Here is a 14,943-nt window from a genome sequence, read left to right as displayed (position 1 = left end):
TGTCCTGTGAAGCCTTCTTAAACTACTTTCCAGCATTTTTCTTCCCTGCAGTTCTCCCACCACCTAGTTTTTCAAACATTGGAGAGTGCCAAAGTCTAAAATAAAAAATGTAGTCTTAGTGATAAAAACCAGAATGGAAGATGGCCAGGGCTTAAAAGGAGGTCTCTCCTTCACCCACTTTGTGGCTGTCTCTCTTCCAAGTCCTTCTTATCCCAGGCTCAGCCCTGTCTCCTCTAGTAGACTGCTTTGCCTAAATCCACCTCTTATGTCGCTTACTGGAAGCCCCGTCATCCTGTTACAGCTAAGGCAGCATTTCTGAAAAGCAGATTCGGATGAGATGTCTATAAATCATTTTCTCCCACTAATTTTTCATTTAAAAAGTTTATTTTTTGATGAGATTTTCATTGGCAGTGATGGCCAACATTGTTTAGCTTTGGCCCCCTCCTAGCTATCACCTTCCAAGGGCCAATGATAAATAAATAGGCATCCACTTAAATACACTAGAGATCTGTAGTAAATCAGCAGAAATCCTTTACTTTTCATAAAGGATCTATCCAGTGAGTTTAGAATTTATCTGTTGTTTTATGTGGATACATGGCCTTTATGATATACATTCCAAGAGGGAAAGAAGGTGTGACTGGTGTCATGGAGTTCCCTGATGTAGCTTCTTCATCATTCCTTAACCTCACCTCACTGTTCTAGAAGTTCTCATCTGCTTCTTCACACTATGGTCCGTTGTGGGACTGACTGGATTTCACACTTTCCTCGTGGCTCTCAACCAGACAACCAATGAAGACGTGAGTCAACTTCTTTTCTCCTCACCATGTATTTTCCTCCCCAAAGCCTATTCTGTTGTTACCTGCTAGAGAACTGAATCTTCAGCCCAGGAGGTTGAGGCAAGCAGAAACCTGCTATGAGAGAATATTAGATGTGTGGAAGAGAAACAGACTGCTTTGTTTGGAGCTGGGTACCTATAGGGCACTAGGAAAAAGAGATCGAAGGGCAGGTATTGGGCCTAGCAGTTAAGATACTGATTGGGATGTCAGCATCCTGTATCTCAGTACCTGGCTTCGAGTCCCAGCTCTGACTCTGCTACTGATTCCAGCTTCCTGCTAATGCACATGGTGGGACACAATGGTGATGGCTCAAGTGATTGGACTCCTGCCACCCACATAGGAGACCTGGATTGGGTTCTTGGCTCTGGGCTTTGGCCTGGCCTAGTGTGGGTTGTTGTAGGCATTTAAGGAGTGAACTAGTGGTTGGGAGCTCTTTATCTCTTTCTCACTCTCACACTCTCTCTTTCTCACTGCCCCTCAAATAGAGTCCTGTGCATGGTGCATGGTGTAGTGGGTTAAACTGCCACATGTGACATTCTGTTGGAATGCTGGTTCGAGTCCTGGCTGTTCTACTTCTGATCCAGCTTCCTGCTAATGTGCTTGGGAAGGCAGCGAATGGTGACCCAAGTACTTGGACACCTGCCACCTGTGTGGGAAACCTAGATGGAGTTTCTGGCTCATGGCTTCAGCCTAGCCCAACCCTGGCTGGTGTGGCCATTTGGGGACTGAACTAGGATGGAAGATTCTGTCTTTGTGTGTGTGTGTGTGTGTGTCCCTTTTGTTTCTCTGTCACTCCATCTTTCAAATAAACAAATAAATCTTTTTTAAAAAAGAAAAAAGGTGAAGAGATTGAAAAGTTTACATGGGTACAAGGTCATTAGGTTCTTAAAGGCCAGATGGTGCCTGTAGATTTGGAATGACTCAAGACAGTTGTACTGAATAAATACTTATTTTTATTTATTTATTTATTTTTTGACAGGCAGAGTTAGACAGTGAGAGAGAGAGACAGAGAGAAAGGTTTTCCTTCCTTTGGTTCACCCCCCAAATGGCTGCCATGGCTGGCATGCTGCGCCGATCCAAAGCCAGGAGCCAGGTGCTTCTCCTGGTCTCCCATGCAGGTGCAGGGCCCAAAGACTTGGGCCATCTTCCACTGCCTTCCCGGGCCATGGCAGAGAGCTGGCCTGGAAGAGGAGTAGCCGGGACAGAATCTGGTGCCCCAACCGGGACTAGAACCCGGAGTGCTGGCGCCACAGGCAGAGGATTAGCCTAGTGAGCCACGGTGCTGGCCAGTACTTATTTTTTAAAAAGTTACCAATTAATCCATATTCATTGTAGACCATCAGAAAATACAGATAAGCAAAAAAGACAAAGTAAATCCCTGTAACTTTACCTCCTAGACACCACTTTTGTTAACAGTGTGATTTAGTCTTACAGATTGGTGCAGACTCATTCTCATGTTGTGTATCTATATATATTATATATTTTTAAATAAAAATAATACATAGGATTCAATCTTTTTTCACTCACTCTATTGTGAACATTCTGCGTATGTATTTCCTTTTCATTGTGATAAAATACACACAATATAAAATGTGCCATCTAAACCATTTTTAAATGTATAATTCATTCATAGCATTGCCACCATGCAGTTCTAAAACTTTTTAAAAAAAAGATTTAGTGATTTATTTGAAAGGTAGAGTTACAGAGAGGAGAGACACAGAGAGAAAGGTCTTCCATTTACTGGTTCACTCCCCAAATGGCCGCAATGGCTGGGGCTGGGCCAGACCAAAGCCAAAAGTTTCTTCCGGGTCTCTTATGTGGGTGGCAGGAGCCCAAGCACTCAAGCCATCTTCTGCTGCCTTCCCAGGTGCATTAGCAGGGAGTTGGCTTAGAAGTAGAGCAGTAGGTCTCGAACCAACACTCATATGGGATGTCAATGCTGCAGGTGGCAGCTTTGCCTGCTGCACCACAGTGCCAGCCCCATTTCTAGAACTTTTTCATCATCCCATGCTATATGTCTTCAAAACAATTGTTATTTTTATTTTTTATTGTTTGATAGGGAGAGAGACAGAGAGAGACTAATTTTCCATCAGCTGATTACTTCCAAAATGGCCACAACTGCCTGTCAGAACTTAGCCAGGCCAAAGCCAGGAGCCAGGAACTCCATCTGGGTCTTTCCCATGGGTAGCAGGAGCCCAAGTACTTGGGCCATCTTCTGATGTTTTCCAAGATGCATTAACAGGGGACTGAATGGGAAGCAGAGCAACTGGGGCTCGAACTAGCACTCTAAATATGGTATGCTGGCATCACAAGTGGTGGTTTACCCTGCTGCATCACAACTCTGGCCCCTTCAAAACAATTTTTAATGTAAGCTTTGGCTTTTATCTTGCAGATCAAAGGATCATGGACAGGGAAGAATCGCGTCCAGAATCCCTATAGCCATGGCAACATTGTGAAGAACTGTTGTGAAGTGCTGTGTGGCCCCTTGCCTCCCAGGTACTTAGGAGACTAAAAGGTCCTGGCACTCTTTGAATGAACGACTTAACCTAATCCCGTTACCTGGTTTGATACATTCTTCTGAATGTGACCTTGTGGTATCAAAAATGGTCTCCATAAGGATTGTGACTTGATAGCATATCTACATGGGCCATAGACCATGGGCTGGTTGTTTTGAATGGATGCTGTTTCATTTTTTTGTACCCTGGTTATTATGGCACTGGTTTATGGAAGAAAAAGTGAATGAAAGATAGGAGGCATGTGCTCAGATTAGGCTAGATTGCCAAAGGCCTAGTTTATGTTTTTTAATATACACAGCAATGTTCAGTGGGCTGTGTGGGTGGAGGAGTGAATGCCAATTCCTTGATTAACTCTCCTGTCTCCTTCAGTGTGCTGGATCGAAGGGGTATTTTGCCACTGGAGGAAAGTGGAAGTCGACCTCCCAGTACTCAAGAGACCAGTAGCAGCCTCTTGCCACAAAGCCCAGTAAGTGTTTCTGACTTAAGGCTAAGTTGATGCTAGGGAGGGTGCAGGCTGATTTTACAGTTTAGAAATAGGATATAGTTAGGCAATTTTGTATCCTGATCACCTCGGCTTCCCTATCTCTTCTCTCTTCTGTCTTGATACTGCCTTCAGATCTTTGTGCTTTTGGAAGTAGATTAAACTTTATTCATTTCTTTGAGATTTACTATTAAGCAGCTTCTCTGCCAGCTACTCTGCTAGGTGCTGAGGATACAGCAGTGTGCAAGGCAGACTGTATCCCTGCTCTCAAAGAGCTCATTAATCTAGTGGAGTTGAGAGACGTGAAATCAGACTACTCCTCAGCAGCCTGAAGGGTGCCTTGAGGAGGGAAGCGTGTAGGGGCAAAAATAGGGGTCAGGGATGATGTTGCAGTGAGTGATGTGGTTACCTTGGGAGAAAGAGGCTTCCTTCCTGGAACATGCAGATGTTGTGGAGAGTCTCCCAGCTGCCCTGCTCAAGATGTGTTTACCAAGTATGTTCTTATTATTTGAATTTTTTTTCTTTTTTAAAGATTTATTTATTATATGTGAAAGAGTTAGAGAGAGAAGGTGAGGCACAGAGAGAGAGAGAGAGAGGTCGGTCTTCAATCCGCTGGTTCACTCTCCAATTAGCTGCAATGGCTGGAGCTGTACTTCCAAGTCAGGAGCCAGGAGTTTCCTCCAGGTCTCCCACATAGGTATAGGGGCCCAAGGACTTGGGCCATCTTCCACTGCTTTCCCAGGCCATAGCAGAGAGCTGGATCGGAAGTGGAGCAGCTGGGACATGAACCGGCGCCCATATGGGATGCCGACACTACAGGCGGTGACCTCACCCGCTACGCCATAGCACCAGCCCCTAAACTTTTTTTTCTAAGAGCTCTATTAGAGATGATTCACATACCATGCAGTCTATTTAAAATGGATGATTCACTTGTTTGCAGTGTATTTATAGAGTTGTACAATCATCACAACAATCAATTTAAAAATATTTTAATTACCCCTGCCCTCAGGAGCTCTGTACCCATTAGCAGTCATTCTTCTTCTCTTTAACTCCCCAGCCCATCCCTAGGCAACTAATAATCTACTTCCTTTTGCTGTAGATTTGTTTCTTCTTTATATTTCATGTAAATGGACTCATACAATATGTGGCCCTTTGTGACTAGCTTCTTTTACTTAGCTTTATATTTTCAAGGTAGCATAGAGCAGTACTTCATTCTTTTATGTGCTGAATAATATTCCAGCATACAGTCATGTTACATTTATTTATCCATTCATCAGTTGGTAGACATTTGCTTTATTTACATCTTTTGATTATCATAAGTAATATAACTGTGAACATCCATGTATAAGTCTTTTAAATATTAATTCATTTATTTATTTGAAAGGCAGAGTTACAGAGAGACAGAGGCAGAGAGAAAGAGAGAGAGAGAGAGAGAGAGAGAGAGTGTCTTCCATTGGTTCATTCCCAAGATTGCTGCAATGGCTGGAGCTGTGCCAATCCAAAGCCAGGAGCCAGGAGTTTCTCCCGGGTCTCCCATGTGGGTACAGAGGCCCAAGCACTTGAGACGACATCTTGTACTGCTTTCCCAGGCCATGGCAGAGAGCTGGATTGGAAGTGGAGCAGCCAGGACTCGAACTAGAGCCCATATGGGATGCTGGCACTGCAGGTGGCGGCTTTACCCACTACGCCATAACACTGGCCCCCCATGTATAAGTTTTTATGTGGACATGGTTTTATTTCTCTTGGCTATATTCCTGAGAATATAATTTCTGAGTCAGATGGTAACTCAACGTTTATGAGAGGTCTTCAGAAAGTTCATGGAAAATGGGTACTAAAAAAGTCAAGCATGAATTTCAAAAATTTTAACACCAAAATAAAATTCTATTTTAATTCCATTTTTCTATGAACTTTTGTTCATAGGCATACCCTTGTATTTAACCTTTTGGGGAAATTTTAAACTCTTTTCCAAAGTAGTTGTACCGTCTTACATTCCTACTAACAGTATATGAGGTTTCCAGTTTCTCTATATCCTTGGCAACTATTATCTGACATTTTGAACATAGCTATCTTAGTGGGTGTGATGTGGGTTCATTGTGGTTTTAATTTGTATTTTCCTGATGACTAATGATATTGAACATCTTTCCATGTGCTCTTTGGCACTTGTATATTTTCTTTGGAGAAGTGTATATTTGGATAATTTCTCCATTTTAAAAATTGAGCTATTTATCTTTTTTGTTGTTGAGTTGTAAGTGTTCTTTATATAATTTATATACAAGTCCTTTGCCAGATACATGATTTGCAATTATTTTCTCTCATCCTATGGATTGTCTTTTCAATTTCTTGATGGTAACCTTTGAAGCCCAAAAGTTTTAAATTTTGATGTAATCCAATTTACTCAGTTTTCATTTGTGGCTTATACTTTTGGTGTCATATCTAAGAAATTGTTGCCTAATCTAACATCATAAAGATTGATATTTTGTTTCCTTATAATAATTTTATAGTTTTATCTCTTATATTTAGATATTTAATCCATTTTTAGTTCATTTTTATATATGCTTTGAGGTAGGGGATCTGTATTCTTTCTTTTGCCTGTAGATATTCCATTGCCATTGTATCATTTGTTGAAAAGACTATCCTTTTTTCAGTCCTTGTCAAAGATCAATTGATCATAAATGTGAGAGTTTATTTCTAGATTCTCAACTGTTGATCAGTATATCTGTTCTCATGCCAGTACCATACTTTTTTGGTTATGTTAGTATTGTGTAAGTTTTAAAATTGGGTAATGTGAGCCTTCCAACTTTATTCTTTTTCCTGATTGCTTTGGATATTCTAGGTCCCTTGAATTTCCATATGAATCTTAGGATCAGCTCATCAGTTTCTGCAAAGAAGCAAGTTGGAATTTTAATGGGAATTGCATTGAATCTCTAGATCAATTTGGGGAATATTGCCATCTTAGCAAATTTGACTTCTGAGCCATTAATATGAGCTGTCTTTGCATCTGTTTAAAATTATCTTTAATTTTTTAGCAATATTCTGTAGCTTTCAGAATGTAAGTTTTATACTTTCACTGCTTTATCATAAGTATTTTTTTTCTTTTTTTTTTTTTTTGACAGGCAGAGTGGACAGTGAGAGAGAGAGACAGAGAGAAAGGTCTTCCTTTGCCGTTGGTTCACCCTCCAATGGCTGCCGCGGACGGTGTGCTGCAGCCGGCACACCGCGCTGATCCGATGGCAGGAGCCAGGTACTTATCCTGGTCTCCCATGGGGTGCAGGGCCCAAGGACTTGGGCCATCCTCCACTGCACTCCCTGGCCACAGCAGAGAGCTGGCCTGGAAGAGGGGCAACCGGGACAGAATCCGGCGCCCCAACCGGGACTAGAACCCGGTGTGCCGGTGCCGCTAGGCGGAGGATTAGCCTAGTGAGCCGCGGCGCCAGCCCTATCATAAGTATTTTATTTTATTTACTTTTTGCTATTATTGTAGATGAGGGTTTTTTCCTAATTTTATTTTTAGATTGTTTATTGGGAGTATGTAGAAATACAGCTGATTGTTGTATATTGGCCTTGTATCCTGAAATCTTATGAAACTTATTCTAACATATTTTTAGTAGAATTGAATTTTTTTTTTTTTTTTTGATAGGCAGAGTGGACAGTGAGAGAGAGACAGAGAGAGAAAGGTCTTCCTTTGCCGTTGGTTCACCCTCCAATGGCCGCCGCTGCAGCCGGCGCACCGCGCTGATCCGATGGCAGGAGCCAGGAGCCAGGTGCTTTTCCTGGTCTCCCATGGGGTGCAGGGCCCAAGCACCTGGGCCATCCTCCACTGCACTCCCTGGCCATAGCAGAGAGCTGGCCTGGAAGAGGGGCAACCGGGACAGAATCCGGTGCCCCGACCGGGACTAGAACTCGGTGTGCCGGCGCCGCAAGGTGGAGGATTAGCCTATTGAGCCACGGCGCCGGCTAGAATTGAATTTTTTTTAAACGGGATCCTACTCTTAAGTGAATGCTTTTTGTAAGGTAAATCGTTGCTCACTACTTAGCTTTTTCTGAATTTTGAATTTTAATTTTGTTATTATTTGAGAGAGAGATATATAGACAGACAGACAGAGACAGAGAGAGAGATCCTATTTGTGGTTTACTCCCCAAATGCTCAGAATGACCTGTCTCACAGACTAAAGTCAGGAGCTGGGAATGCAATCCAGGACTCCCACGTGAGTGGCAGAGGCCCAGTTATTTGAGCCAACAGCGCTGCCTCCAAGGGTGTACATTCACTGGAAACTGGAATTAGAAGCGTATTTGAGGGACCAGTGCTGTGCCGTAGCAGGTAAAGCTGCTGCCTGCAGTGTAGGCATTCCCAATATGGGTGCTGGTTTGAGTCCCAGCTGCTCTACTTCTGATCCAGCTCCCTGCTAATGTGCCTGGGACAGCAGTGGGAGATGGCCCAAATCCTTGGGCTCCTGCAGCCACGTGGGAGACCTGGAAGAAACTCTAGGCTCCTGGCTTCAAATCAACCCAGCTCCAGCTGTTGCTGGAGCCATTTGAGAGGTGAATCATCAGATGGAAGCCCTCTCTCTCTCTCTCTCTCTCTCTCTCTCTGCCTCTGCTTCTTTCTAACTCTGCCTTTAAAATAAATAAATAAATAAATCTTTTTAAAAAACTCCAAGCATATCTGAGACTTAAACCCTGGCACTCTGATAATGGGATGTGGGTGTCCCAATTGCTGGCTTAACTGCTAGGTCAAATGCCTGCTGCTAATTTTTAATGTCCAGCAAAGCCAGGTTTATGTATTATTGTCATCATTTTAAATATCACTTTTTAGATGAGTCTGATCTCAAATCATTACAATCTACAGTAGTGATTCTCAGCTGAATGTGGGGAAGGGTAGTGTTTTAGAATCACTAAGAGGGCATTTTCAAACCACATCTGACCATCAAAATTTTGACACCCTACCTTCTTTGGTTTAGAATTGCTGTTCTAGTGAGGTGTGTGTTAGAGCAGAAACAGAATTGAGAACCATTGGTTCAAGCTATGTTAGACAAGAACATTATAACAGTCTGTTGGGAGGTAGGGGAGCACCTGACCTATGCAGTTATTTGTGCTCCCTATTATGATGATGATGATGATAATAGTGGGACATCAGTCCATGAAGACAATTCAGGATAGAGCTCAAATCCACCTGTGTCGCATCTTGCTGAGAAGAAGATAGCCTGGTCTTGGCTCTAAGTTTGGGGCTGGTGGCTGCATGTCTGTAGTATCAGTGTGGTTGAGGGGTTCAGAGGAAGAGTTTAGTGTCTGCAGATTCTTTGCATTTGGATTTTGAAGGAGAACACTGTGTCAAATATGATATCTTTTCCTCGTAGGCACCAACAGAGCATCTGAATTCAAACGAGATGCCAGAGGACTCCAGCTCTCCGGAAGAGATGTCGCCTCCAGAACCCCCAGAGCCAGCACAGGAGGCGACTGAAGCTGAGAAGTAGCCTATCTGTGGAAGAGACTTTTGTTTGTGTTCATTAGGGCTATGAGAGATTTCAGGGGAGAAGATAAACTTGAGACAGAGAGCAAGTAAGCTGTTCATTTTCCCGGTTTTTTGGTCATTAGTCACCCAATTGCACACTGGCATTTTCTTGCTGCAAGCTGCAAGCTTTTTATTTTTTATTTTTAAAATTTCTATACTCAAGGCAGTAGCAGAAGATGTCAGTCACCTCTTGTAATGGACAAATGGATCTCTTGGGCCTTGACACCGGTTTTCCATGGCCTCCAGCCATAACGTCTTCCTGGACTCTCCTCTCTCCCCTCCAGATCCCAGCCCTCCTGCTTGGAGCCGTTAGTCTCATTTTGGGGCTAAAGGTTTTTCAGACTGGGCTCAAATGCTCTCAGGCTGCTGCTTGTCCCTAGTGTAGAGGCAGTCGCAGAGACCATTGGCCAGAGAATTTTAACTGGATTCTTGAGGCCTTCAGAATTAATAAAGATGGAGAGTGGGATTGGAGGATTCTCTTGGCTACCAAGTGCCAGCCTTGCCAGCTAATCCTTTTAGGAATGGGGCAGGTACTTTCCACTTGTTGTATTTATTCGTGTAGCTTCTCCTTTGTCCCCCATCTACTCTCTAACACTAAGTCCCACTATCTTCCCCTTAGATACATGTAAGTAAGTGTAGTGGAGATAACAATTTACATTTCTCATAGAGTTCCCAGAAATTTTTTAATGCCTCTGCTGTTCTCAGTAAGAATTAATGAGATGCCAACGGCGTATCCTTTTATACTCTCTGTCTCATTTCTCTTCCCTCCTCATTAGCCCCTTTTAATTTGTTTTTCCTTTGGACTTTGCTCTCACTAGGAGCAGGAATGGCAGTAATAAAAGTCTGCACTCTGGTCCTTCCTTTTCTTCAGAGGAAGCCTAAGTGCTCACTTAAACACTACCCCGTCAGACTCCCTGTGTGTGGCCTGCAAAGGCCCTGAATGCACAAATGTGGAAACCAAGGCACAGAGAGGCTGTCCTCTCCTTTCCTCTCCCCTTATGTCCCCTTAAAAAAAGGAAAAAAACCCGCTAACCAGTACTTCCATTAAGCCTTGGCTGAGTGAGGGAAAGCCCAGCACTGCTGCCCTCCCAGGGAACCCACTCCAAGGCCTCAGCCCACCTTGAGCTATGGTAACCACGCCGGGGGCTTCCTCCAAGCCCCACTCTTCCAGCACTTCCACCGGCAGAGTCCCAGAGCCACTTCACCCGGGGGGTGGGCTGCGGCCCCCAGTCAGCTCTGCTCAGGACCTGCACTATTTCAGGGAAGAAGATTTATGTATTATATGTGGCTATATTTCCTAGAGCACCTGTGTTTTTCTCTTTCTAAGCCAGGGTCCTGTCTGGATGACTCATGGGGGTGGGGGAGTGTAAACCAGAACTTTTAATCTATCTGAAGGCGATTAAACTGTGTCTAATGCAAACTGCCTGCCTCCTCCTTCCCCCTTCCATTTCAAGAACCACCTTGGGGGTGTGAACGTGTCTGTGTTGGGGGTGGGGGTTGGAGGGGGTTGTTTGTTACTACCCATACTTCCATTTTTCAGGGGACCCTTGGGTTGGAGTGATAGCTCCCAAACTCTTCATTGAAGCATATTACATTCTGGGCCAAAGTTGATCTTATTCTAGATTATGAAGAAAGGACTTCTAAGTCAGTACACAGTGTGAGCAAAATCAGAAGGGTAGGGAGATTATATTTACTTTAGAGCTCAAGTTCTTTATTAGGGTGTTGTTTTAAAACAGATGGATGCCATTAATTGCAAACAAGTCTTGGTTTTTTAAAGCAGGCTTATCAGGGCCTTCCCTTGGAAACATTTTGTGAGTGATCTTTTACAAGTGATGTCATGTATTTCTTTTTAAATGGTCTGTATTCAGGACTCCTTATCAGTTCCTATCTCACTCGTCTCAGTTGGAATTAATGAAATTTGGCTGCTCCCAGATTTTTCTCTGTATTTTCCTATTTTCCTTGTAGCAGGATTTTTTTTTTAAAGATTTATTTATTTACTTGAGGGGCAGAGTTATAGAGAGAGAGAAGAGAAGGAGAGAAATCTTCCATCCACTGGTTCATTCTCTAAATGGCTGCAATGGCTGGAGCTGGGCTGATTTGAAGCCAGGAGACAGTTTCTTCCAGGTCTCCCACGCAGGTGCAGGGGCCCAAGCACTTGGGCCATCTTCTATCACTTTCCCAGGCCATCAGCAGAGAGCTGGATCAGAAGTGGAGCAGTCGGAACATGAACCGGTGCTACTGGCGGAGGCTTAACCTACTACACTATAGCACCCGGCCCCATTGTAGCAAGATTTGAATTTAGCATTTGAAATGCAGAGACAGAGTCAGAGAGAGATATTGGGAGAGCAACTGACTCAGATTTCTCTTGTGTCTGCTACTTTCCCATTCTTTTCTGGCTCTCTCTCTCTCTCTTTTTTTTTTCTTCTTCTTCTTATGGTTAGATGTTTACTTATTTCAAAATAAGGCCAGGCCTGGAAAGTTTGTAAGTTGTTTGAGTTTTCCAGTTAACCTCTCATGTAAAGCCCTTTTCAGTTAGCTGCCAGCCTATCCCAGCTCAGCCCATCTCCTCTCCTGGCTTTATCATAGCTTTCTCTCCTCTCTCCACTTACCTCAGCCACTCTGCTGCTGACCCTTTGGCCAGTCAGATTAGTTTTCTATTTCTGATATGAAGGGCCAAAATGGAAAACTGTCTCTAGTGTGAGTGTGAGGGATTTTTTTTTTTTTGGTTTTGTTTTTTGTTGTTTGATAAGCTACTGCTTTCTCATACTCCCTGCCCAGTTTCTTTTTGTTTATAAATATTCTGTATTTAAGACCCTAGCCTGAGGATCTGTCCCATGAATACTACTAATACTAGTCCGAGTTCTAATCAGGGGAAAGATTGAAGAATTGATCTTTCCCAGGGAAAGGGGCCTTAAGTTGTTTTGTCTTTTCCGTGGCTCACACTTTGTCTCCAACTCCCCTTTCCTACCCATTCCTCAAGTTTCCCATTTACCCCTTTTCCTAGGCCGTGATGGTTGGCACTGATCCAAAACCCTCTGGGTGGGGTTTGGCTATGTTGGGACCTTTCTTTGTGTCCCTTTGGCTCCAGGCCCCTCCTGGCCCTAGCTGAGATCATCATCTCCTCTTTTGTGTTTTTCCCTAAGTATGGGATTGGTTTTGAGGTAGGTTCTAATTCTGTAGCAGCTAAATTCCATTCTTCCTGTCCTGACCATCCTGCCTTTACCCCTAAGGACCCTTTTCCTACTGACCAAATCTCTTTACCTTGTTGGGGGAAAGAAGTATTTTGTTTTTAAATCTATTTTCTAACTTAAATGCAATTTAATATGTAAATCTCTGCACTTTTGTGTGAGCCTAAAATGTGTATGTGTTGGGAGTTTTTCAAGCTCGTATTTCTTAATAAAGAAATCTTTCCTTTGGGGGGAAGCCAATTAATGAAGGAGACTTGAATGGTTTTAGAAATACAGGGCTGTCTGTTTCTTTTGTGTTCTGCCTCATTTCTTTACTTGTGCCTAGTGTGAATGATCCACTCCCCTGCCCCTCACCTTTGACCCCTTTCCTTTGAGAGGGCCCTTAACTTAGTGGGGCAGAGAGAGAGAGAGAGACCTGTCCTGTGTCTGGTTCCCCTCTGGGACCACTTGGATTGGTTTGAGTGGTAACCTAGCAACATAGCCCCCCTCCCACTCCCTATGACCTGGTCCTGTTAGTCCTTTTCTTCCAGCTCAGTTCATTTTATACTCCTGAGGCTGGGGCCAGGCCAGAGAAAATCACTAAGGGATTGCAGTAAATGTTTTTTTTTTTAAATGATAATTTGTTCTCATGCCTTGGTGCTTCTACAGAAGAACCATGTCCCCAATAATTCAAAAGGCATTGTGTCACTTTTGAGAATACATTCTAGGAATCTCTTGCTGTGCTTAGGTGATAGATTTTAGAAATAGTGTTAAAGACTCCAGCTCTGAATCTCATTAGTTTTAAAGGATGCAAGCACACACAACTCACACAAGAAGAGGTTTGTTGTGGATTTCATGTTTTAGATAAGTATGAAAAGGTAATGGGATTAAAAACCTGCAACTGTAAAACTTCGGAGTGTCCTACACAACATGAATGTAGGTGGAAAAACCTGGTATAATTTGCTGGGCCTAAATAGTTTATAAATATACACACAGTGTTTCTCCAGTTTTAAAATATATGTGGAATTTCTAGGAATGTAACATCTGTGCCAGTTGGGGGAAGATGGCATTTTATTTTGTTCAAAATTTTACCAAGAGTTATTTGGGACTTTTGAAAATTATGTTACTGATGGCAATGCCACTCATGGGTATTTTAGTCACCAACACCCACACATGTGCTCATAAGAATCTTCATTTGTGGTGATTGCCTTTACAGTGATTCTACAGATAGGTGGAAGCTTCTTACTACTTATTATTGGTGTTAGGGTAGTGTTGCCTAGGTATGTATATTAAAACACATATTATCTTAATATGAATGATTTTCCTTTTCTTTCCCCATTATAATATAGTTAGTACAGTTGGCCCTTTGTATCTGTGGGTTCTGCGTGCCCTGTTAACCAGTCACGGAACAAAAATACTCAAAAAAGATGCATTTGTACTGAACACACACACAAATTTTTTTTCTTGATGTAATTCCTTAAGCAATATAGTATAATAACTACTTCCATATCACTTACAATGTAGTAGGTATTATAAGTATCCAGAAATGACTGAAAGTATACTGAAGGATGTCCAGAGGTTATATGTAAATACTATACCATGTTATGCAGGCATTTTATTTATTTACTTTTACTTTTTTATTTATACAAAGGGAACAAATTTCATATATTTCATATATACCTTTTTTTTTTTTTTTGACAAGCAGAGTGAACAGTGAGAGAGAGAGACAGAGAGAAAGGTCTTCCTTTGCCGTTGGTTCACCCTCCAATGGCCGCCGCGGCCAGTGCGCTGCGGCCAGCGCACCACGCTGATCCGATGGCAGGAGCCAGGAGCCAGGTGCTTTTCCTGGTCTCCCATGGGGTGCAGGGCCCAAGCACCTGGGCCATCCTCCACTGCACTCCCTGGCCACAGCAGAGAGCTGGCCTGGAAGAGGGGCAACCGGGACAGAATCCGGCGCCCCAACCGGGACTAGAACCCGGTGTGCCGGCGCCGCAAGGCAGAGGATTAGCCTAGTGAGCCGCGGCGCCGGCCTTATACCGTTTTTTTTTAATTTCATGTACACAGATTTAGGAACATAGTGATACTTCCTACCCTACCCTCCCTCCTGCCCATACTTCCACCTTTCCTCCTCTCTCCTCTCCTAATTTTTACAGTGATCTATTTTCAGTTTACTTTATACTCATAAGGCTAACCCTACATTAAGTAAAGAATTCAACAAATAGTAAGAAGAAAAAAATACTGTTCCTCAACTGTAGAGACAGGGTTGTAAACAATCATTGAATCTCAGAACGTTAATTTCACTCCTGTACATTTTTTATTTTATTTATTTTTTATGTATTTATTTGACAGAGTTAGAGAGAGAGAGAGAGAGAAAGGTCTTCCTTCCGTTGGTTCACTCCCCAAATGGCTGCATTGGCTGGAGCTACGCCGATCC

At 43.0% G+C, this 14,943-nt stretch overlaps 1 protein-coding gene across 2 annotated transcripts in view; it reads left to right on the top strand.

Moving 5' to 3' along the window:
• The window catches only part of ZDHHC9 (zinc finger DHHC-type palmitoyltransferase 9), a 39,176-nt gene extending 28,414 nt beyond the window's left edge, over nt 1-10,762 (top strand). For both annotated transcript variants that reach the window (XM_008273178.4, XM_070066467.1), the window contains exons 7-10: nt 695-797; nt 3,229-3,332; nt 3,722-3,818; nt 9,188-10,762. In XM_008273178.4, coding sequence (XP_008271400.1) covers nt 695-797; nt 3,229-3,332; nt 3,722-3,818; nt 9,188-9,304 — 421 coding nt within the window. In that variant the 3' untranslated portion in view covers nt 9,305-10,762. The remainder of the gene's footprint in view (nt 1-694; nt 798-3,228; nt 3,333-3,721; nt 3,819-9,187) is intronic.
• Nucleotides 10,763-14,943: the final 4,181 nt, after the last annotated feature.

The sequence above is a fragment of the Oryctolagus cuniculus genome, chromosome X, assembly GCF_964237555.1.
Source record: "Oryctolagus cuniculus chromosome X, mOryCun1.1, whole genome shotgun sequence".
Classification (NCBI taxonomy): Eukaryota; Metazoa; Chordata; class Mammalia; order Lagomorpha; family Leporidae; genus Oryctolagus; species Oryctolagus cuniculus.
This window is presented reverse-complemented; position numbering and strand designations above follow the sequence as displayed.